The sequence below is a fragment of the Sorex fumeus genome, unplaced genomic scaffold, assembly GCF_029834395.1.
Source record: "Sorex fumeus unplaced genomic scaffold, SorFum_2.1 ptg000072l, whole genome shotgun sequence".
NCBI classification, from domain to species: Eukaryota; Metazoa; Chordata; class Mammalia; order Eulipotyphla; family Soricidae; genus Sorex; species Sorex fumeus.
The window spans coordinates 39814057-39840075 of NW_026606129.1; the positions used below are offsets into that span (position 1 = coordinate 39814057).

Sequence of the window (26019 nt, forward strand, 5' to 3'; positions counted from 1 at the left end):
AACATAAAGTAACAAAATAGGAGACTAACACCCAAGAATGGCCGAGATTAGTACCAGGAATTTTGCTCCATGACTTAGAGGCCAGCCACACAGGCTAGGGGAAAAGGAAGCTCAGATAGAGAAGGGAGCACCAAATAAAGGGTGTTGGGAGGATACTCCCAGGATGGGAGAACCATGCTGAAAGGAGACTATAGACCAAACATGATTGTCACCCATTGCCTCTTTTGCAAACCACAACATCCAAAAGGAGAGAACAAAAGGGAATGCCCTGCCACAGAGGCAAGGGTGGGATGGGGGGTTGGGGGTGGGAGGGATACTGGGATCCGTGGTGGTGGGAAATGGGCACTGGTGGAGGGATGGGTATTTGATCATTGTATAATTGAAACCCAAGCACAAAAAAATTGTAAGTCTACAACTGTACCTCATGGTGTCTCACTAATAAAACTTAAAAAATTTTAAAAAGTAAAGAAACTAGAAGGAAATTGAATAGATTTATGAAGGATTGGTATACTATTCACACTCAAGTTTAAAAGAGCTTTGTGGACTAGATTCAAGAGCTAATAAATACACAAACTGGAAAAAAAAAGAAGTATGTGCTAATATGAAAGACTTCAAGAAGCAGTGAAAGTAATATGGTTTTTATCTTTAAAAACTATTATTAAAAACAGAATGAAATAAATCTGTATTTATTTATTTGTGAAAAAATACTAAGAAGCAAGACGGGGGTGGGGGGAAACCTGAGCTTAATCTCCAGCACCCCATATAGTCTTCAAAGCACCACCAGAAGTGATCCCTGAGCACAGAACCAGAAAGAATAAGCCTTGAGCACTGCAGGGTGTGACCCAAAAATCAAAAAACAAAACATAACAAAAAACAAAGTTGAGAAGATAATGTATGTGAGTCTAAATATTTCTGAAAGGACATAAAGAGAATGAAGATTGAAAATGAAAGAGGTGTCAGGGAATTTTCCTTTGGGCTTTTCTAAAATTAGCATTATTCACAAATCAGAAATTTTTGATACCACACACAGCGATTAGAATTTCCCCCCAGATAGTCTTTTTCATAACATTTATTAAAAGTTGGCTTTTTAAAATTTCTTCTCCTTCCACTTCAGTGACTGGAGTCCTGGCAAGCCAGTGAAATGGCTCAAAGCAGGACCCAGAAATGTAAAGAAGAAACAGAGTGGCTAACTCATACCGAGAATTTCACTGTTGAAAAAAGGCAAGTCAGTTCAAATAACAAGAATTCATTTAAAAAATTCAAATGGTAATGGTTCCAGAATTACTTAAGAAAAATATATGCAGAAGTCACATTCATAGAGAAACAACTAATTAAAGCAAATTAGTATTTGAGTTTGTGTACTGAAGGAAAACCAAAAATCCATGCACAGAACGTGAAACACACATAATCTTCAATACTCTAAAGGGTGAGTAGAGATTAAAAGAAGAGCCTAAATTTTCAATAAAGCATGCAGTCAAGACGGCTCACCACAGGACTGCTTCGGGATGAACTTGCTCTTGATGAGTGGTAACTGTATTCAGATGGCTATAACATTTCCAAGAAGAAAAGTTTTATAACACCATGAGCTAACTTACCTACTGGGAATACATTACTAACCCTGGATTGACTATGCCCCTTGCTCTATCAATGAAAATAACTATTCAAGTGATTATATATAACTCCCATCCGAAAGAGCCCTTAGCTCCAGGTGAGAGAGAGGAGAGAAAGGGGATGTCCTGAGAAGCACTACTTTCATCCTCTGCCCAAAGTAAGCAAACAGGAAAGGTTTCTCCACAGCTGCTCCCTTGACACTTGAAACGAAATTTTCAGCAGGTTGGTCCTCACAACTAGGGTGAGAGTCACAATTGGCTAGTTGATAAATCACAGTTGGGGTGTAATTACATGTCAGATTAAACGGATTTTCTAAGTAAATTGTGACCGCCTCCTACATCAACCCTCTTCACCTCCAGTCCCACCCTGGTTAGACTTACAGTTCGAGAACCATAAGGGCTATACAATCCACCATCATACAATGATGCCTAAAGAACAACAAAAAAACACCATTTATGTATTCAGCATCATTACTCTGAACACCTTTTCTGCAGTACTCAGTTCTAAAAAAAATCTGAAGAGCAGTGTGCGTATACAACCTCCAAGGGAAGATCTTAAAGGGGGGTCAAAACATCTATATGCAAAATCTTTAAATCAAGCTCAAAACCACCCGTGCAGAGCTTTCTTTCATAATCATTACAGATAGGGCTAACATTTATTAATCTAATCTCTCAAAAACAAAGAAACAGAATGAGGCACGAAAGCATCTGCCCAAGCCCCGGGTTTCCAGCTCTCTAGAACAGGCCAGAGCATAAGAGCTTGTAGCAACCAACTCACACCCAGAATACACAGAGCTGCTGTTTCTGCTTTCTAATCAGCTCTTCCATGATAACTAGTACTTGTGCGGATCCCAATAATAAGCCGTCGGTGCAGGCAGCCATCTCTCATGAGCAGGCAAGGACTCATGCAAATCTGTCTTCTCTGCAGGAAATCAATTCTAAGCTAGACCTGACCAAAAAGCAGCAGGGATGTGCCACTGGAAGCACACACTTCTTTTTACTACCCTACAGTGCCGTACTTTAACAGAGGCAGCACACTCTGCAGTACACATGGCATTGTAGCCATGTGTCACTGACAACTGGGAAGGGAGCATTGTCAGGCCAGAGTCAGCACCATGACCCTGGAATTAGTGGGAGTGCACAGGCCAGAAGGGGAAGATACAAACCAGACTGGCACTTCTCAGCAGAGAAGAATCTGCAGTAGGGGAAACCTATGGAAAAAGCACCAATTTAACCCCAAGGATTGCAGCTGGTAGCTCTGACAGCAACACACCTCTCAGAAAGTACTAACCCTGTTCATCTTATATGTCGCCAGAGGGTCGCTGCACAAGGAAGAGGGCTGCTAAGAAACAAAAACAGGACAATGAAGCCAAAGGTATGTAGAACTGGTCTCACCAATCAGAGCAGATGACAGATTAACTCACAAAGGATTCCTGAGTGCTGAAAGGCAGCACAGCCACACAGTGAGAAAACCTTCATCACTAACATTTCTGGGTACAATTTTAAGGATGAAACAGAGTAACAATTAGAACAGCTGACTGTCCATCTGTTACTGTCCTTTTGGGTTCAGAACACCCTGGTCAAGACATGAAATGGCAATCCAGTAAAGCACTGGGGAAAAGGGTCACGGAGCTGGGAGTGGGGCAAATAGTGGCCGCAGTCACCAGCTACTCCTGAGACAGGTTCAATACTGGGAGACAGGCCCAGTGAGCTTATATTGTGGAGCCAGGTAAGGACACTCTTAAGTTACCCACTGGACACACGCTTTTTCCAGATTAGAAAAATCATATTTCCAAACAAGCCATAAACAAAGAACCTCAATCAGACAAGACAGAACGGTCATAATAACTCCACACATTAACAAAGCACAGCATCTGGGGTGGGGGGAGTGGGAGGGAACCTAGGGACACTGGTGCTGGGAAATGTACTCTGGCGGAGGGATGGGTGTTGGAATACTGTATGACTGAAATCTAATCATGAACAGCTTTGTAAGGGTCTATCTCATAGTGATTCAATAAAAAAAAAGTAAAGTGAAAAATAATAAAGCACTACATCTTCCACAAATACGGCAAATCTATTCCTAAAATCATATGAGGGCACCATTTTTAGTTCTTTTTCATCAAGCCCAAATCAGACAGGGAAAACTAAGAGTTTCTAATTCACATGTACAAATTTTGGAAATGGAACTATTTTAAATGTACTGTGTGCCATGTGTCTAATGTGTTTTAAGTTTATGATGTGTCAAAAGCCAAAGGAGAAACTAAACCAAGAGATTCTAATACTAAATACATAACTGCATTCTTCTTTTTTTTGATATCTGCATTCTTCTTATCCATTTAAAATTTAGCTTTTCACTTGTAAGCTTTTATTAAAATATCATCCAACATGATCTATACCAAGTGCAGCAACTAATTCTAAAATGCATTCCCCTCCAAAAGATAGGCTGATGGATAGGGAAACAAAAAGACAGGTAACAGTATATTTTGGTTTGGTTTTTGGTTTGGAGGCTACACCACACCCAGAGGTCCCTGGGGGTTAGTCAGGGCTCTGTGCTAAGGGGTCACTCCCGGCAGGTTTTGGGGACCACATGGAGTGCCAGGTATCAATTCCAGATCAGCTGCATGCAGGACCTGCTGTATTATCACTCAATAATACCACTAAGATAGAGAAAATATTGGGAGGGGGCATTGGAAGGAGGCACATACAGGATTACTACAAAACTCCGTATGTTGTAATTTTTCATTAAACATATCTTAATGGTATTTATTTAGAAACACTGCAGTAAAACAGTTCTCACTATTTAAAGATTACTCACAAAGAATATAGAAATTCTGTTACCATGCATTAGTACATTCACAGTCATTAGTCCTAACTAATCAAAATGTGAAAAAGAGGGTTAGAAATGTGTTAAAGTTGGATAAAACACACAAAATAAGAAACACATCAGACAAACCCGAGTGTAGTAGGCAGAGGTGGGTTTGCTATGTCTAAGACTGCTATAGTTTCTCTGGTCAAAGTAGAGTCCACTCTGAAAAAAGCAAAATCAAACAGTTTTCTAGATGAAATACTATTGAACTACTAGCACAAAAAGGCAAAATCTGATATTGCTAAACCCCTTTTTTCCCCAAAACACTGACTTTTAAGCACCATATTAAGTAAAAGTAAAAACTATTATTTCAAGTCTCTCAAAAAGGATTAATATTAAAAACTGATCTGAAACCAAATCATACTAATTGTTTAAAATCCCAGAGTACAGAAACCAGAGAGAGAAGTTGCAGCAGATAGGGTGCTTGCCTTGCACACTGCTGAACTGAGTTTAATCCATGGCACACCAGACGTTCCCCCAAGCACCACAAGGAGTGATTCCTTAGTGCAGAGGCAGAAGAAATCCCTGAACACTGCCAAAATGAAACAAAAAACTGTGAGTACTGTGGTTTGCTGTTGTGGTTGCTGCTATTGTTTTAATAATAAAAGAGTTAAGGCTCTTGCCTAGGATACAGGCAACCCCGGTCAGATTCCAGGCACCAATTATGATTCCACCGAGCACTGCCAAAAATGACCCTGAGCACAGAACCAGGAATAGCCCTGAGCATCACTGCATCTATTAAAAAAACTAAATATACTTAAGGAAAAGAAAAAGTATAGTTTCAGTCAATATCCTTTTATGTATTTAAAGTCTATTTTTTTACTTAGAATAAGTCTGAAAAGGTAGCAACCAAAGTCAATTTATTAAAGAGCATCTGATCATTTATAAACAAAACTTATAGGAGAGGTAACTGTGAAAGTCAAAACCACAAATATGGGGCTGGAGAGATAGCACAGCAGGTAGGACGTTTGCTTTGCACGCGGCCAACCCAGGTTCGATTCCCAGCATCCCATATAGGTCCCCCAAGCACCGTCAGGAGTAATTCCTGACTGCAGACCCAGAGTAACCCCTGAGCATCGCCAGGTGTGACCCAAAAAGCAAAACAAGCAAACAAAAAAAACCCCCACAAATGTGAACACCACTGTACAAAAATTACCTTAACTGTAATAAGTTTAAAAAATAAAATAAAATCTTCAATGTACTGGTGGAGTGACTGGGGTAGCAGAACAATTGGAAATAAAAAAAGCAATTATTTCAGTAGTATTATAAACACTGAGACCTCAATAAAAAAGTAAGTTAAAAATAATTTTCTTAATTTTCAATCAAAATGAAGTAAAGATAATAAGTGATATGTTCTCATTTCATACTTAGAAATGTTCTTGAAAAATCCAGGACAACTACGTAAATGCCACTTTTATAATCCATTTGGCAATGTAACAAAATCTATTAAGATAGTCATTTTTTCCAAAACATCTCCTACTACCATTATTTGTCAAAAATAAACCAGTAAATGACCAAAAAGAAAATAAACAGAAAGTAAATGTGATTTGATTTTAAATGGCCACAGCAGGTTCATTTTCAATGCACAGAAGAAAGCAAAACTGAAATGAACAGTCACATACACTGTGATTACTTGAGGGGGAGAAAATTGCGCATGAAATTCCTTTTCCAACTTCTCTAGTGCCTTGTTTGCTCAGGGCTAAGGAAACAATGTAGGCAGTGGCTCACTGAAGGGCTTCTCCACTGTGAAGGGTTCCTCCCTCACCTTCTCCACCCCTGCCACTCCCCACCCAGCCTTCATGGTACCACACCCTCAGAGAGGCACCCTGACTCAATACTCCCGGAACTCTTAACTCTCCCTCCCCCAGAGCCTCTCTCTTCAGCTAGCAAACAGAATTCCTACCAAGAACTCAAGGACTTTTAGACTACATGTCTGTTAGTGCCAATCTAACAGAAAAGAGGTATTCTTATTCCTAGCACCCCCAAAAATAAGCATTTTAGACACATCACACACACACACACACACACACACACACGCTGTTTAGAAAGGGAAGTGTTCAAAGAGCACAGGAAGTTTAATTACACATAAGTTAAAGAGTTTCTGCAAAATAGCATGGAATCTTTGTCTTAATATACTTTTTTTCTAACAAAAAAAAATTTTCCAAAATTTGATCTACAAACTCTGAAGATGAAGCCTATTTGTGAATTAATAAGACAGCTAAAGTAATTCAAATTTGAAAAAGAGTATCATATTCAAGAATTTTGGGTAATTTTTTTTCTGATTGGTTTACTCAGGAAACATAGTGGAGTAGAGAGAGGTGCCAACAAAGTAGAAGACATTTATTAAAAACTCAGGCAGAGTAAGGAGTGACGGCATTCCAGAATAGAGTGTGTTCCAAATCTCGTCCTGAGATACATTCCACAGGCATTCATATATGAAAATACTGTGGGGCATCTTTTTTAGGGTTGCTTTTCTTTTTGGCAAGGGATGTTTTTGGCTGGCTTTTGGTTTGGGGTCACAACGAGTAGTGGTCAGAAACTGATCTCAACTTAATGCTTAGCAGTGCTTGAAAGGAGCAGGCAGTGCTGGGATAGAAACCCAGGGTCCTGCTTCAGACAAAGCATGTACTCCAGCCCACTGAGCTTTCTCACCCTGTCCTGAAGATGTTTTGTTAATGAAACTATTATGACACCTTTCTAACTCATTCTAGTCCCACAGGTGAGCATAAAAAAAACTTGATATTAAATCATTAAAAAATATTTTTCAATTAAGGGTCTGACAGCTACATTATCAAGTTTTAATATTCCTAAAGAGCACACCAAGGCAGTTCCCTAAGAGCAGTCAGTCGAATTTTGCAATGGCACAAGATACTGTCAGATGAGACACAACAGAACTAACCAGTGGATCCTTATGAGAACCAGAAGATCTCTTCTTCATTCCAGGAGAGTAGCTATTAGAATAATTCTAGAAGCAAGTATTTGAAGTTAACTTTATGATCGTATAGTAAAAATGTTAAATAATTTTTTAAAATTGCCCATGGAAAGGTTCATATAAGAAAGTGTTGTCTACACACGATCTGCTTCCTGTTAGTCACTGACTCACTGCATGCATATCCCTAATGAAGACAGACGTTTACTCCATACACAACCTCATGCCCCCTTCTTTCCCTGTGCCATGCAGCTCAGTGGCTAGTCAGGTGAAGAAAAGCAATTAGGACTAAGAGTCAGGCAATGTGTTCATGAGAACCTCCCCTCCCGCACCTCATTTAAGTCCTTATATCTTTTAAAATTTTTTAACTTTTATTAAAGAATTGTGATTCACAAAGTTATTGACAACTGTTTTAGATACATAATGTTTCTAGCACGGATCTTCTCTACGAAGCCTATATCCCTTTCTAGAGTGATGTTGCTTACCTTTGGATTGACCAAAATATAGTTGAGACAGCAAATAATATGGCATTTCACTGTCCCAGACCCAAGCTAGAACCCATGGCATGTGCTGTACTGGAAGAGAACCATCAGCATGGAAAACTCCTCAGGGTAGAAGCATTATTAGGCAATAACCTATGTGTGAGTCTTTGGAAGGCATTACTGTCTAAAGACTTAACTTCTCCCAAAAGTACAAAACCAAGTGTGTATGACAGAATAAAAGACAACAAATCAATAAGACAACCAATAGATAAGAAATCCAATCAATGTATGCACCACTTGCCAGAAATGAGGAGGTACAGCTTGATGTATCCTAATAACAGTCTGTTCCAGACCAGAGTGAGCACAGCAGGTAGGGTATTTGCTTTGCATGCGGCTGACCCAAGTTAGATCCCCAGCTTCCTGTATGGTCCCCCAAGAACTGCCAGGAGTAATTTCTGAGTGTGAAGTCAGGAGTAACCCCTGAGCACTGCCAGATATGGCCCAAAACACAAAACAAATGTTTGCTTCAGTCAAATATACTGACATATGCACAGCCAGTAACCAAACTGATGGTTATGAACATTTAAAAGAAGTATTTTTGAAGCACTATGATTTACAATAGTGTTAACGATAGGGTTCCCTACATAAAACATTCCAGTACCATACCCTCCACCAGTGTCCACTTCCTTCCACCATTCCTCAGGGACTCCTTCCAACCACTGCGAACCCCCAAAATATTTTTAAATATGTAACTGCTCCTTTATTATAGTACCTTGAACATTTTATGAAATGCCTACATAAATCTAGAAATTCAGCCAATCTATAGATTAATCCAAGGAAAATGCATGCCATAGCTTCCTAGGCCATACTGACATGCTGTTAAAAAAAAAATCAATAAAAAAAGAGCAGAGATAATGAGTACTTCCGGTGTCACCCATCACTGCTGAGTGCTTCTGTCACACGACCTCATATGAATAAACAGTGATACATGATGTGAAGCACAGCTGGTCTGTGCTGCTATAATGCATTTTGTACCAGAACAAAACACTATTGGAATCAAGCTTCCAGGGCAGTGATGAGGCAGTAAATGAGTGGCCCAAGTTTTAAGAAAAGATATTACTACAAATGTAATCCTGAATGGAGAAGCAAATGTTTTTATTTTTTTGATCCTAAAAGTCTAAGAGAAGAAAATAACTGAGATGTTAAATTGTGCCACGGTGGTAAAACAATCATTCTTACTTTGTTAGCAATATGTTTTCCCCAAATCAAACAAACCTGTGAGAGTTAGTCATAATCTATGATTAGCATTATCGGGCATTTTATAAAGTGAAACTACATTTAACACAAAGTCATGCGCTACATACTAATGATGAAAGTCTTGAAGATCTATCCTTGAGAGCATCATACTGGATTTCAGAGAAAAACACTAAAGTTGGTTACACTTCCAAAATCAGAAATATAAAATTGGGGAAAAAGTAGCATTTGCAAAGTTATTAAAAATTAACATTATTTTAAAAGAACAAATTACTAGACAAAAAGGCCATTATATGAACTAAAGAACATTCTCCCCTAATCTTTCCTAGTTTATTTGAAACTGCATATCCTCTTTAAATACAGAATCTAAAATCAAAAATGACATAATATTTAATTTCAGAACACTATAGCACAAAACCCACCCCCATCCATACCCACCCCAACAAACCTGTAAATGTAAGAATTAAGCATTCTGAATCAAAGTATCTCATTTTCTTACTGTTATGACTGTCACCATCATTTCCCATTGTCAAAATATGGCAAAAGCAAGGCACAGGCAGACAATGAGGCAAGAGCATATGATTAATAAAATCAACAAAAAAAAAACAAGTGCAACATCAAAATAGGGGGAGCTTCTTTGGATATACTTGTGTACACACACCTGATAAACTTCCTTCCTCAAGGACTATAAGAATGCATTTCTTATGTTTTCTAATCAAAAAGGCAAGTACAAAGAACGTAACATGTGTATAAAAAAAAAGTTTATCTAAAATTTTCCAAAATGCTGAACATGTTTATTATGTAAGTGAAGTACAATAGTAAAATGTCACTGAATGCTGAGTTTCCTGAGAAGATTCTTTCTCCATAAAAAATTTCTTTTTTCCATTAACAAAAAAATCTTGTTCTTAGAACACCCATGTCCAAAATTTAATGTCATCCAAGCCACACATTCTAATATATAAACTCCTCCCAAACAGATAACCTCATGGAAGATAATAGTTATATCTTATTTCTTCCTTTCCTTTCTATTACAAATGTAGTCTTTAAAATTGAAATGGGCTTTTTCAATTTTCTTTTCCAAAATATAGTGCACAATTCAGCTGGTTTGAAGATATTGCTCAATCTCTCTGGTAGGAAAATCCATAACCTAAAGAGCCCAATGGCTGTCCAAGAAATAGGTAAACAAAAACAATTAGGTAAACAAAAAGTGACAGGGGTTATCTAAGTTGTTTAACTGGGCCTGGAGAGACAGTCAGAGTGAGGCACTTGTCTTACAGGTGGCTGCAGAGATGGTGCCTTCCCTGCAGAGGCCAGCTCCATATGTGGTTCCCTGAGTATTGCCAGGGATCACTCCTGAGCACAGAGCCAAGAACAGTCCCTGAGCACAGCAGAGCATGGAAAAGAAAAAGAAGGGAAGGGGGATCAATTCATCAGATGGAGAACTGAAAATATAAAATATAAGAAAATGTAAAATACAAGAAAATATAAAATATAAGGCTAAAACATTTTCAAATTTGCTCCTACATCCAATCCAAAAAAAAAAAAAAAGCTGTTCATCACAACCATGCCAGAGTTTTCATTTGAAAACAAAAGGTCAGCAAGTGTTCTTTTCTATTAGAACTCATCTACTCCTCAGGTCTCAGAAGTCTTGGCATCAACAATGAATACATAAAACTAACACGGCACATTATCCTGGGCTACACACCATGCTGTCTTTCCTTTTGGGTATACAGGCTCTGCTCCAATGTGTCCCAGTTATGTCCTTTGATGGAGTCTTCAATGAAATTAAAAAGTGTGATAGTAAATGACAAAAGACAAACTGCAAGCACATTTAAATTAAAGTAACTTTAGGGACACTGCTATATTAACAGGAACTCATACCAACAACAGTTAACAGGCTTCAGTAGAAACAGCAATGCATCCCTGCTGCTGTTTCAAGACTGAAACAGACTATTCTATTCTAAGCTGAGGGTTCTGATTTAAATCCTAAGTCCCCTGACCTACCACTCACAGTTTTGAACTACCTTTACTTTTTAAATTGAATTAAAAGTGTCTGTGGCACTGACACCATTTCCAGTTCAAATAGCTTCTGACAAGCCAACCTTTTAAGAAGGTATTACCTGAAAAGATTAAAAAAAAAAAAGAAGGTATTACCTGAAGATTTAATGACAAAAGAAAAGATCAAAGTTCTAAGAATGCAAAATAAAACCACAAATATGCCTGCCTCCCACACAGGTGATCAGACATCAAATTCAAGGTCCAAAAGTGTCAGCCTTTTTAACTATACAGATCATAATACTTTCTAAAAATGGTAGGGAGATATCAAAAACCTAAAATCACATAGCAGACCACAATAAAATTTTCACTAACATTCTAGAGCACTTTTTTGGGGAACAAAAGTTGTTTATTCAGTTTAATGTAGATGGTAAAGATATCTTAAAAAGAAAATAATCTGATTAAAACTTAGAGCTCCACTATTATCACACTGAAGGAAAAATAAAAACCTGGGCCAGGAAGAGAGTTCAAAGGGCAAGCCAGCAGGCTTTGTACCTGGAAGGCCTGGGTTCCAGCCCTGGCACAACAAGGTCCCCTATGAACCTTTAGGTGTGACTTCCAAGCAACAAGCCAGGAGTTGCCCCTGTACACCACCAGTATGGCCCAAAAACCAAAAAAGAACAAGGAAAAACAATTTCTTTTTCAGTGTCATTAGTGAGCTTTCATCCTTACAACAGTGTACTGGGTACGCAGTCCCAACTAGTAAAGTACTCAAGCATCCTCTAAGGTATAAGATTTTTATCAATTTTTAACTCCACACACTAAGTTTTTTGTTGTTAATGTTGTTCTGCTTGTTTTCTTTTGGGACCACACCAGAGGCTCTCAGGGATCACTCCTGGCAGTGCTTAGGAGATCATATGTGGTGCCAGAGATAGAAGCAGGGTCAGCTTCAACCCTGCCATGGAAGTGCCTTAACCCCTCCACTACCTCTCTAGCCCTAATGTCTCATTTTAATATATATAATATTGGAAACTTTATTTTTTTCTCACATTAAACATATTTAGAATTACCCAATTACTTTCCACAAATACTAAAATTTTTTAATCTAATTATATCTTAAATTTATATAATGATAGATGTTTCATTAAAAAGAAAATCAAACATGTCACACTGGGTCAATTCCTTACTAGCTGTGTATTGCTTCTCTTTTGTTTGCATAAATATTCCTATGTATATCAATATGGGATATTCATATATGGGGTGCCAGGGATTGAGTCAGAGATCGACTCCAAGTCAGCCACATGCAAGGAAAGTGCCTTGATGACTATATTATGTCTCTGTCCCCACCCCCACAGATTTGTTTCAAAAGCCCTAAAGCCAAACTTAGAGGCTTTTGCTGCCAGGTTAAACAAATATAAAACTGCTTCCCTGAAACCACATAAAACTTAGAAATAACCAATTTGATAACACTGTATACAACTTTCCATTACTAACATTGTAATGAAAAGGAGAAGCTAAGGAGCAGAGAGAGAGTACAGCGGGTAGGGTGGGTAGGGCACTGCCTTGCAAGTGGACAACCTGGGTTCGCCCACCGCCAGAACCCTTAGGTATCACTAGGTATGGTCCAACATTCCCCTTCCCCACCCCCACCCAAATAGAAAGAAAAAGGAAAAAAGCAAACTTTTTAGAAGAAGAAAGAAGATTCTTTTCAGTCATAGACCTCAAAACCCAACTGTTAAAATTTTTGCTATGATTCTTTTCAGATTTAATAATCAGGTAGAAAAATGAGGAATCTATTACCTTAAAGTTTTTCTCCTATAAAACCATGCTAATCTATGGGTATTTGATCATTGTATAATTGAAACCCAAGCATAAAAATGTGTGGGTCTGCAACTGTACCTCATGATGTCTCACTATTAAAAAATTTTTTAAAAAATCATGCTAATCTGTAAAGGTTTATCAATATTCATACAAAACTCAACTTCTGAAATTAACAAAAATATTTAGGTAACTAACAACAAAGTTTATTATTTACCCTAGAAAGACAGTAGATCACAATCACTAATAAGAACTACAGAGTAAAGAATTATTTAAGAATACATAAACATATTCGGAAACTATTATATCAAAACTCTTAATTGTATTGTGTTTTTATACATCATAACAAAGACAAGAAGAAAATCAGATTTGGGAAAATTAACAAATATAGACCTTAGTATGAAACATCACTTTACTATAAAAAACCTGGATATAAATATACAATATCATCAGTGAACAAACTAAAAGCATTCCCACAAGGTAACAAAATACTTTAAGAATGTTCCTGTCTTGGTTAGATTTATAACAGTTACGGAAAAAACCTCAGACAAAGTATAATATGTTTATCAAAATGCTGCAGCATGTTAATTCCAATAAATATGGTAAGTTGGGAATGTTTCAAATCAGCAGCTCAATTTTCCCACGTACTAAAATTTATAACTAGTTACCCAGAGCCCCAAAGCTATTCCTCATTAGTAAATAATCAATTTTTTTAAGAATAGCAAAGTAGCAAAAGTCTGAAAGTTAAGACAATGCACAAGTAATTCTATAAAATCAATCTTAATTATTATTGTGGTAATTTTCCAAAATTAAAGTTCCTTCTATAGAAGAATAGATATAAATAAAGATAAAAATATATTCATGATTTTGCAACTGATTCATTTATAGCAACAATTTGGATAAAGCATCATTTTCCAATGAAAAGACTTTGCCAATAGTTAATGTTTTTAAAAGGCAAAGGACTATGTAGGACTATCGTCAGATTATTTAGGCAATGCTGTGAGAGCTCAAACACAGAAGCTTTGCTATTGTAAACAACTTTAAATACCAACCCTGTGACTGCCAAGGCTTCGAATGTTCAATGCATCCTCAACTCCCTGATAAAAATAAAGACAGTAAAAGTTTATGAGTGACTATATCAACTTAATCAGGAAAAGTATTAGGGAAACGTTTTGTTTTTAATTTCTTACAAACCAGGTAAGAACGACGATGACCAGATCGATGAGAAAACCTGGCCCTTTCGGAATCTTCCTGAGAAAGAGAAAGTACATGGAAAGTCAATCACTTAACAGAGGCTAATCCATCAGAACCATCAGGCCAAACACTCAGCCAAGAGCGCAGCAGTGCCTTTCCTACAGGCAGACGTGGACAGCAGAGCTTGAAAGGTTGAGTTTGTGTCAGCCACATGCTACGTGAAATAACCATGTCTTCATTTTGACACCATATGTATGTTTGACACCACTTCAGAATGTTATCTGTGTATGATCAAGAGCTCAATATAAAAATAAACAACTATAATCCAATAGAAACTGAGCTCAGCATTAAAAACAGACATTAATCTATGTTTAAATTATTAAATTAAATTATTAAACATAGATTAAACATTCATTGTGAATGTCTGTGCAAGCAAAATAAAATACCTTATTACATATAGTTTAAGACTATTATTTTTTAAATATTGGGATTATAATTTAGAGCTTATTGCAAAGACTTTATTTCTCTTATTTAAATAACCACTCAAACCAGAAAAGAACTAATTGAACTGGCCTCTAGTTATGTAGTATTAACGTGAAAAACTATTTATAACTAGAAAAAACTGAATTGGGGAAAGTTATCTCAAGAGTTATGCAGTCTTAAAGTGATTCTTTTATATATATGCATACAATGCAAGCATATACACATATACGTAGATACATTTTTGCCCAAAGTTTAATAGTTTACTAATTAAACGCAATTCAAAACTTTTCCACATCAGCTGTTAGCACTGAAGCATTAAGCCCTGAGTCACAGGAAACAAATAACCCATCCCTAGAACCTAATCAACTGAAACAGTAAGGAACTTCTTATCTTTCTACAATATCAAAGTCCAAAGTGTTCAAGTAATTTGCACTAAGAATCTACAACTGCCAAGTGTGCTCACAGCTAATCAACACTATTGTTTCCAAAATGAATCAACACTTCAATACCCCATGGTTATTCTATAACGTGTTATTACCATGGGGCATTGAATAAATAACATGGTAATAAATGAATCAACACCTTAATACCCCATGGCAATATAGCATGATCATTATGCTGGTGAAATAAATAGATGTACTATGCCTGACCATTCAGTGGTTCAACTGAAACCACAATTTCACACCTGGTTTTGATCAACTTTTATTTTTATTCTGAAACACGCTGGTTGTCATCTCTGTGTATACAGGCATATATGATCAAACATGTTCAGCAGTCTCCTTATAAGCATCAATATAATTCAAATGCCTAATTCCTGAATTTAGCACTGATTTACTTTTTTGTTATGTAATAGACATATTTAGTCACTAAGAAGCCAAGTAAATGTCTTCTTTTTCTTTGGCTATCGGATCATAACCACAGAATTTTGATGACATTCATGATGGCCAAAAAAAGTAAGCGAAGTTTATTAAGTGGTAACCAATTCTAGCCAGGTAGGAAAGAGACTTGTTGCCACCCAGAAGTTTAATTCTACAAGTCTCTTTCCAGTATAATTTGGGTTCGAGTGACATGTGTCGCTTAATGATCAATCTTTCCTTCATTCTAGTCATTCTTTTCATTCCACACAAGGGCTTTTTTTTAAAACAAACAAACAAAAAAAACCCTTTTGGGGTTATACCTAGTGATACTCAGGGCTTATTCTTGGCTATGCGCTCAGGAATTACTCCTGGCGGTGCTTGGGGAATCATATGGGACGCCGGGGATCGAACCCTGGTCAGCTGCACGCAAGGCAAGCGCCCCAACCACTGTACTATGGCTCCGGTCCCACAGGAGCAATTTTTAAATCTAATTCTAAAAAGCAAATCCCATTTAAAATAAAAATAAAAAAACAGACAAATTCATATTTCTTTTCAATTATGTCTATTAAAAGAATTCTAAATAAAAATATCTTAAGTCAGTACTGAAATGCAACACTGACTAATAAAAACTTCAGGTAACGCTCAGCACTAGTGTGGTCAGCTAGTCAAAACTGAGAGATTGCAGTGCGTTCTACTGGCATGAACATCACCATAAACCAGCACTATTCAACATAACTGTCTGGGCCAAAAGAGCGCCTGCATTTGTATCTTCCCATTCTTCCCTATCTTTTCACCCCTACCTCTACTTTTTTTACTGTCTTCATAGTTTTGACTTTTGGGCTGGAAAGAGAATGCAGTGGATAAGGTGTGCCTTGCATGCAGATCACCTTGACACTACATATGGTCCCCAAGAGGGCTCCCTAAGCACAGAGCCAGAAGTAAGCCCTGAGTCTTGCCCGTGTGAAAAAAAATGTTTTATTTAAATGAAGGTATAGTTTTGCCTTTTCCAAAGTATCACAGAGTTGCCATTTTTACTACGTAATTAAAGCCCATTCATATCTTTTAATGGTTTGAGAATTCATTTTAGCACTGAATACTATTTCACTATCTGGGTGTACCACTGCTTATTTAGCCATTAACCAGCTGAAAGATTTTCTGATTGCTTCCAAGTTTTGGTAATTATAAAGCTACTACAAAAATTGGGGGGAAATGCCATTCTTTTCATTCCACACAAGGGCTTTAAAAAAAAACCTTTTTGGGGTTATACCTAGTGGTACTCAGGGCTTATTGGGGGGAAATGTTTGTTCCAATGTGCTAGCACTAGCAATGTGTACTACTAAGCACTTGAAATAATAAAATACAACTGAGGAATAAAATGTTTCACTTTTTCATCTAAATCTACTTAAATATAAATCTAATTAGCCACACATGGCTAAAGCCAATCATACAGACAGTAAAGCAAGCTCAAATCAAATTTTTATTAAACCAAAAAGGCCACAAAATGCAATTTCACTAAGAGTATGCCAAAAGACAGATATAACAACAGTCTTTTTAGATTGAGATATATGTAAATATATATGTGTGTACATATATACATACATATATATAGTATATATAGAGAGAGGGGAAGGGGTAATGTAATGTATATGTCAGTTTCAAATCTATAATTAAATTATTTGATTTGGGCAAGACCTCCCTGTGGTGTTGGGAGGAGAGGCCATGAGGTGCCTGAAACCAAACTCAGGGACCTGTGTAGGTCAAGCGCACACTCCAACACTCTAAACGCTCTTCCTGACCCCGATTCAATAATTGCATACATCAACAGACTAGTAATCCTAGTTAAAATTCATCCCCATTCACGGTTGTAAAAAAAAACTGTTATGGGGCTTGAGAGAGAATACAGTAAGGCACTTGCCTTTTATGAGGCCAACCACTGTTCAATCCCCAGAACTGCCAATGGTCCCCCAGCACTGTCAGTAGTGGCTCCTAAGCAAAGAGACAGGCGCAGACCTGAAGCACTAGCAGGTATGACCCACTCCCTACCCTCTCCCAAAATAATTTGTATGTGATGAGTGGCTAGTTTTTATCTACTCCCTTTTCTTGAGTACATTTTCAAAGTGGCAAATATGAGAGAAATGCAAGGAAATTCTATGGCCAGAAAGGTAATTCAACAGAATTAGTGCAAGCTTTGCATGTGGAAGGCCCAGATTGAGTCCCCAGCACCACGTGTCCCCAAACACTGCCAGGAGTATTCCCCAAGCACTGCTTGGGTGTGGCCCCAGAACAAAAAACAGGAAATCCTTGTAACTCTCATTTAGGAAAAATAAACAAACAAAAAAAAAAACCCCCAGCATATCAACCATAGAATAATTTTTAAGAAACAGGGTTCATTAGAAACCATTTAATATGATCCCTTCATTTTCATAGTACATTGTAGCATAGAAAGACTAATCTAAATCATAAAGCATTCAGTAATCAACATTCAGACCTCAAAAGACAGAGTCATGGAGATACAATCCACACTGGCTAACCCTACACTAATTAGAGTAAGACTAGGAAGAAAAATGACAAGGGAACCTCGTTTTTACTCAGAGATTTTCCCTTCCCTGGAAGAACAAAAGCCTAATTTTGCAGATATTTCTAAACTGTCCTGTCGCACTGTCCTCCTGTTGTTTATCAATTTGCTCAAGCGGGCAGCAGTAACGTCTCTATTGTGAGACTTGTTACAGTTTTTGGCACGTCAAATATGTCACAGGTAGCTTGCCAGGTTTTGCCCTGTGGGCGCGATACTCTCGGTAGCTTGCTCAGCTCTCTGAGAGAGGCGGAGGAATCGAACCCGGGTTGGCCCGGGTCGGCCACGTGCAAGGTAAACGCCCTACCCACTATGCTATCTATCGTTCCAGCCCATTTCTAGACTAGAATTTATAAGGTAAAGGTAAAGGCCCTCCCGTTGATCGTCGATTTGCTCGAGCGGGCCCAGTAACGTCTCCATTGGAGACTTTGTTGTTACTGTGTCTGGCATATCGAATACTCTCGGTAGCTTGCCGGGCTCTCCGAGAGGGGCGGAGGAATCGAACTCGGGTCGGCCATGTTGGCCGCTTGTAAGGCGAACGCCCTACCCGCTGTGCTATCGCTCCTTATTTATAATATTTATATATATATGTATATATTTCTGGGCTGGAGCGATAGCACAGCAGGTAGGGCATTCGCCTTGCACATGGCCAACCTGGCCGACACGAGTTTGATTCCTCAGCCCTTCTAGGAGAGCCGGGCAAGCTACCGAGAGTATGTCGCTCGCACAGCAAAGCCTGGCAAGCTCCCCATGACGCATTCGATATGCCAAACACAGTAACAAGTCACAATGTTACTGGGCCCGCTCGAGCAAATCGATGAACAATGAGAGGGCAGTGACAATGATATATATTTTTAAACCATCATCTAGCTTCTTGATTAATAGCACCAGGGGCAATGCAAAAAAAAAAAAAATCAGCAAACTGCTCTTAGGTATCAGTTGTAACAAAAAATATTCCTTTCCTCCAATGTCAGAAAAACCTTTTTTTTTTAAAGCAACACTGTTGGTAGTGTATTGTTGAAATCTTATGTGCATGAAACTCTCTCACTAATGGTATTATACATCATGGTGCTTCAGTAAAAATGGAGGATGAAATTAAGAGGGACAAAGATGGAGAAGGGGGAAAATGGGAGCACAGACAAATGAGGAAGAAAACACATTCAGTTACTCAAATCTTTCTTGGCCAGGAGCATTAATCAGTATGAGGCTGGATACTACAACAAAAAATGGTGGGAATTCAAATACATGTCTGGGATACTAGAGACACTGACCGTTAGGTTCAAACATGCCAAACACTCCCATTTTGCAAACTATTAGTAAATGCTTTACTGCAAGAATGCATTATTTTAGGCAGTGATCACAACATGCAGGACAGGCAATCCTAGCCTACCAGCCATTTGTGAATCTGTCCCCATTTCCGGTCAAAGGAATGATGAGAGTGCTACAAATGCAAAAGTTCCATAAGCTGAGCAGGTACCAATATACTACATTCTCAGAAAGTATCGACATATGCATTGCCCTGAAGAACAATGATCATTGACCCAAAGTACGATAAATGTTAAAAAATACAATTACTAAACTAAAAATTTCCAGCAATAAGGAAATATAGAGTTTTCTATAGTGCAGAGGACCATGAATAGACATTAACCATCTCAATTTCCTGAAATTTTAGGAGTATAAAAGCTTATCTTTCAAATAATGAAACATACGACAACTTTTTATCATTTCAAACCAAAAACTGTATTTAGTATTTCTAACTATAAACAAAATTTTAAAACTCAGCAATACATAAAATGTTTAGAGTTGTTTTGAGCTGGGACTTTAGGGCTACCCCTCACTCATGTATTTGTGAACTCACAAGGAAAATATGTACTCTATAAATTTCTTTTATCATTAATAGAAATTTTACCGCCAATATTAAGATATTGTGTTTAATATTATTTTGTAAGCTTTTGCTTTCATAATATGACATCAAAAATATTTGTTGTGGGATACTGCAAACCTAATACCAATTATATTAATATGTAAAAAGGTAAAGGTAAAGGCCCTCCCGTTGATCGTCGATTTGCTCGAGCGGGCCCAGTAACGTCTCCATTGGAGACTTTGTTGTTACTGTGTTTGGCATATCGAATACTCTCGGTAGCTTGCTGGGCTCTCCGAGAGGGGCGGAGGAATCGAACTCGGGTCGGCCATGTTGGCCGCTTGTAAGGCGAACGCCCTACCTGCTGTGCTATCGCTCCAGACCCATATTAATATGTAATAATATATAAATAGTAAGTAATGATAAACATAATAATACTTATATAATTACAATGCATATCATGTAATTATGATTATGATAAATGATTATAATAAATAATAAAATACATAAATATGTAATTCATTTCCTTAATACTATTAGATTTTTTTAAAATATTTCTTCAATTTTAGCACATTCCACATTTTAACATAGCACAATTACTATATACCAACTAAATTTTTTATTTTCTGATGAAAGCATATTGAAGTGTACGAACTACAGAAAAGTAAAGAGGAAAATAAAGGGGACAAAGCAATAGTACAGCAGGAAGGGCATTTGCCTTGCATGGGTTCAATTTCCAGCATCCCATATGGACCCCTGAGCACAGCCAGGAGTAATTCTTGTGTGCAGAGCCAGGAAGAACCCTTGAGCATTGCCAGGTATGACCCAAAAAGCCGGGGAGAGAGAGAGAGAGAGAGAGAGAGAGAGAGAGAAATAGAGAGAGAAATAGAAAGAGAAAGAGCACGAGACAGAAAGAGAGAATAAACCAATTATAAGTTCACCATAGACTAAGTATTGATAGTTATCACTTTATAGCTTTTGATCCTCTAGATAACAGTTTTTGTAACAAAGTTTAAATTCCATCACTTAGTTGTTTTCCTTCCTTACATTAGCATTTCCTCCATTAAATGAATTTGCTTAAAATTTATAGTCAAATGACTATAGTTCTTTATAGCTAATAATACTGTAATCATTCCAAATTTTAGACTAGGCCTACTGTAAATAACTATTATCTCTAGCTTACTTTACAATAAATATTTATAATGCTGGGCTGGAGCGATAGCACAGTGGTAGGGCGTTCGCCTTACAAGCGGCCAACATGGCCGACCCGAGTTCGATTCCTCCGCCCCTCTCGGAGAGCCTGGCAAGCTACCGAGAGGATCTCGCCCGCACAGCAGAGCCTGGCAAGCTCCCCGTGACGTATTCGATATGCCAGACACAGTAACAACAAAGTCTCCAATGGAGATGTTACTGGGCCCGCTCGTGCAAATCAATGAATAACGGTCACGGGAGGACTGTGACCGGATTTATAATGCTACAATTATACACACAGTGGGAGTTATATATGTCTGTATTTATTATTTATAACAAAAATTGAATTTAATTTTCTGACAGAGTGACCTGTATGCAGATCACATTGTTCCATCCCAGTACTTCAAAGGGAAAAAGCCAAGTACTGATTTTTTTTAAGATTATTAGAATTATTGTCCGAAATTACCTCTTTTTGTTGTCGTTCCAGTTCTCTCATGCGTATATCTCTTGCTTCTGCCCGGGCAGCCCGTTTTGCTGCCAGCCTGGCCTCTGCCTGAAAAGTAACAGAGAGATTCACCTTTATTAACACCATAGCAACAACCTCTAGCTTTGAGAACAAGAAGGTGAGACATTACCTTCCCGTCAAAGGGCAAGCAGGATACATCTACCAATGACTCTGAACATCCTCTCTAGTCAACTCTGTCCCCTTCTGGAGCCCGAGACTGTCTCTGGAAACCTGCACTTTCATCTCTGCCTACCTGCCTTGAGCACTGTCAAAATAGTTCACTCACTAGATTAATTTTACCTTGCCAAGCTCACTTTCCCTTATTTCAATTCAATCATACAAATTAGAAACTTCAAAAGTCTCTATTCCATTTTGGATATTACCAATATTCACTCTCCAGATAATACCAATTCTCTACCGCTGTTTCTCTCAAACCATCCCAGCTTTCTTTATTCTGTTTCTACATGTCTCATGGAGTCTTCATATTCCACTAACTTGAGTTATAAGTCACATACCATCAAATTCACCATGTAGAAGTACACAATTCAGTTACACGTTTAGTATATTCACAAGATTTTACAACTGCCAATACTAATTCAATAATATTTTCATCACATCCAAAAATCTGTAACTACTAGTGACTCCTCATTATCATCTATTTCCTATCTCTACAAAATTACCTATTCTAGACCCTAGCTTCTTAAACTGGGGGTCATTATCCTGGGTCACGTAACTTTTTAAAACTTTCTCTTTAAAATAAGATTCCGTATGGCTACCAGTAAATATCTTATTTGTGTAACTATCTTAAAGATCTATATAACCAGGGTGGTAAAAAAACTTTCTTAGGTGAAAAAAGGGAATGAGTGGAAAGCATTGCAGATGACCTGTTCTAGACAGTACATATAAATAGAATCACACAACAGAAACTCTTTTCTCTGGAGACTGCAACTGCTTCCAAATCCTTATGTTCCTCTAGAATCTGACCAAGAAGTCATCTTCTACACAGCTGCATGATGCTAGCCTGAATTTCAAAGTGATCATTCTTCTGTGTGGAATGCATATCTAGCTCCCTATTTCTTTATTATTATTATTATTATTATTACTATTATTATTATTATTATTGGTGTAACACTATGAGGTACAGTTGTAGACTTAGAAATTTTTGTGCTTGGGTTAGCTCCCTATTTCTTATGTGTAAAGCAAATATTCCACAGAACACCCCAGAGAAGAGAGAGAAAGACACAGAGAAGAGAGAGAAAGAAAAGCAGAATCAGGAGCGCATTAATCGCCTCCTTAGGGCATCCCATTTCCCTCCATTCCTGAGCTCTACTGTGCTAAGGAGCTAAGACTCCTTTCACAAAAACTCTGCCTAGCAGGAGGTATTCTGCCTTCCGTTTAAGGGGGCCAAAATTCACCCTCTCTGAATGTTTTTACCCCTTCTCTTTTTAGTGTGCTACTCTATGCAGTGACTATGGAACTTTCAGTTCCATGTTTCTGTCACTCCACACTTTCATGCCTCAGTGTCTGCTAAATAAACAGAAGAATTTCAGGCTATGGGCCAAATACCAAGGAAATGAGACAGGAAATAGCTTATGTACCACATGAAACTTAAAAAATCGTCTCCTGGTTTCTCTCTTACAGTGGTTTCCTCTATTCTCTGCCAGGTCCAAACTCTGATTCAGATCTCTCCTCTGAAAACAGTATTAGGTCCCCAGGTTGTGCCCAAATTCACACTTAGAGATCCACTGTTGAAAAGGGTCTACTGCATAAAAGCAAACATGCCAGGTGCTTAAAATACAGGCAAGAGATGACATCTGTGCCCAAAGAAGTTCACAATCTAGTTGAGACAGGCAGGAATACAATGTTGGTGAGGAAGGAAGCATGCAGGAGAAACAATCATTTTGTCTGGCAAGATCACACAGAGGGCTTCTAGGAAGAGATTGTTTAATAGCTGAACAATTATCCAACTATCTCAGCTGAAGCATTTTCCAGTAACATCAAGCTCTGTAGCCTGGCATGCCCAGAGTAATTTGTCTTCTCACATGGATTTTACACTGAACTCAATCTTGTAAAAAAGGGAGAAGAAATACCCTGTACTCTTCTTTTAACAATCTGATCAAGGCAAGGAGATTCGAGGCTCTGAGTTCAATTCCTTCCTCACTATATGGACCCCAACACTGCCAGGTACAGTTCTGGTGGCCAACCAGCATTACCAAAACCCTCACAAATGAAAAAGAAAATAAAAATTGTGTTTAAGGGGCACAGGGGGTGGCTCTGTGACAAGAGTGCCTGCCTTGTGAGCAGGAAATTGAGTTTGATCCCCAGTGCCACCTTCATATGCAAAGGGTGGTCTCTGCAGCTCTCAGCAGCTCTGCCTGAGACATCCTGACACAACAAAGTGTGTGATCTTCAGCATACACCCAGCTGTGCTCATATGCAAGACTCCTCCTCCTATTCTTTTGTTTTTGTTTGGGCACACCAGGCAGTGCTCAGGAGTTACTCCTGGTTCTACGTTCAAAGATCACTCCTGGCAGTGTTCAGGAGACCATATGGAATGATGGAGGTCAAACCCAGGTTGGCCAAGTACAAGGTAAGCACCTACTCACTATACTATCACTCCAGACCCAAAAATCCTACCTTTTAATGTCTCTTCACATGTGTAAAATCAATGGGATACACTAAGATTCAATAAAATTCAAAACAAAATTGGCTCAGAAATTAAACAAGAACCAGAGAGGTTATATAGGGCTTAAGGCCTTGAATGTGGCTGACCCTGGTTTAGTACTTGGCACTTGGGAAATGGTCCCCAAGCATCACTGGATGCAGCCCTGGAGGTCCCTAAGCACTGCCTGGGTGGCCCTGGTAATCACTGAGGCACCAGAGCTAAGCAGCATCACATTCTTGAGCCTTCCGCATTGAGCTGCCAGCTCGGCTGTCTGAGAATCACAGGGAGTGGCCCCCATGCATTGAGAGGCAAAAAAGACAAGAAAAAAAGAATAAACAGAATGACCATCTGCCCAAATAATTTACTACTTCTGGATAAACAAAAAAAAAAAGTTAAATCAGAGATTCAAAACAGGTATGTTTATACCAACAATGCTCAGAGCAGCATAATTCTAAATGGCCCAAAGCTGGAAACAACTAAAATGTCCAATACAATGTATTACAGACAAATGACGGACAAATACCCAGCCTTAAAGAGGAAGGAAATTGTGACACATGCTACAACATGGGAGGATCTGAAAGACATGGAAAAACATCACACTAAATGAAGTAATGCAGACAATAAAAATAAACATGCTATGATTTGGGAAGTATAAGAACAGTCATGGCAACAAAAAGCAGAATACTGGTTTTCAAGGACTAGGTGGGGTATGAGAAGAAATGAATTATTAAAGGGCACAGAGTTTCACTACATGATGAGAAAGTTTTCTGGCAACAGTGGTGTTAATAGTAAGCAATAGGTAAGTATCTTAAGAATACCATATTATATCCTTAAAATGCTTGAAATTGTCACACTGGTGTATATTTTACCACAGTAGCAAATTTGAAAGGACATAACACAAATCAAGAGCCAGAGAGATAGTACACGGTTAAGGCACTTCCCTCACCTGACCAGCTTTGGTCTCCTGCACCACATACAGTCCCTTGAGCATCACGGTGAATTATGTCTGAGCAGAGTTAGGAGTTATCCCTGAGCTCTGCTGGTATAACCTAAATCTCCCTCAGCAAAAAAGAAAGAAAGAAAGAAAGAAAGAAAGAAAGAAAGAAAGAAAGAAAGAAAACCTACCCCATAAAATCAGATATATTAAATAGCCTGAATCATTTAAGTACTTATAAAGTCTAGGTTGACAATGATACAAACTCTTAAAGTTACTAAGAAAATTTCAAAACTAGAAATTCAGGTTTTAAAGGTACTTGTGAAGACAAGAAACAGATTTCTAACTATGATCCTGATCATCATGCTTTGAAATTCTCAGCACAGTAAGGATGATTAAAGGACACCATCTAAAACTGAACAGGTATGAATATTCAATCTCCCTAGTAATGGGAATGGTAACACCCCAAAATAAAGAAGCTCTTGCACTAGAAGAGTGGCCTGCTCATGCCTGACTGCACAGCCCTGGCAACACCACACTGAGCCAAGAGTTGCCAAAAGGGCCCCCCAGGCCACTGATCACCCCGTGGAGTGTTTACAGACTCTGGAGGCTGGTCCCTGCTACTCTGCTGTCTGGAACTCCGGGTGCCAAAACAGAGTGCAGCTGTGGCATGCAGGTGCATGATAACCACAGCTTGGATGTGCAAGCCTCATGGCCATGAGAGTGGCCTGAGAGCACTACAAATAGAAGTGTGCAAATACAGAGCTGAAGAACCATGTGTCAACCCCTGCAAGTCCATGAGC

General features: G+C 38.3%; 1 protein-coding gene across 18 annotated transcripts in view; it reads right to left on the reverse strand.

The window, feature by feature from the left end:
* The window catches only part of LRRFIP2 (LRR binding FLII interacting protein 2), a 113681-nt gene that overhangs the window by 45867 nt on the left and 41795 nt on the right, over positions 1 to 26019 (reverse strand). For 6 of the 18 annotated variants that reach the window (XM_056129101.1, XM_056129106.1, XM_056129104.1 and 3 more), the window contains exons 3-13: positions 21579 to 21665; positions 19451 to 19501; positions 14149 to 14205; positions 14007 to 14051; positions 10847 to 10915; positions 9252 to 9293; positions 7376 to 7441; positions 4564 to 4638; positions 2902 to 2952; positions 1992 to 2039; positions 1489 to 1545 (exon numbers count right to left, since the gene is read on the reverse strand). In XM_056129101.1, the coding sequence (XP_055985076.1) occupies positions 1489 to 1545; positions 1992 to 2039; positions 2902 to 2952; positions 4564 to 4638; positions 7376 to 7441; positions 9252 to 9293; positions 10847 to 10915; positions 14007 to 14051; positions 14149 to 14205; positions 19451 to 19501; positions 21579 to 21665 (648 nt within the window). The remainder of the gene's footprint in view (positions 1 to 1488; positions 1546 to 1991; positions 2040 to 2901; positions 2953 to 4563; positions 4639 to 7375; positions 7442 to 9251; positions 9294 to 10846; positions 10916 to 14006; positions 14052 to 14148; positions 14206 to 19450; positions 19502 to 21578; positions 21666 to 26019) is intronic. The other 12 variants (XM_056129112.1, XM_056129109.1, XM_056129114.1 and 9 more) reach the window with 5 other exon arrangements.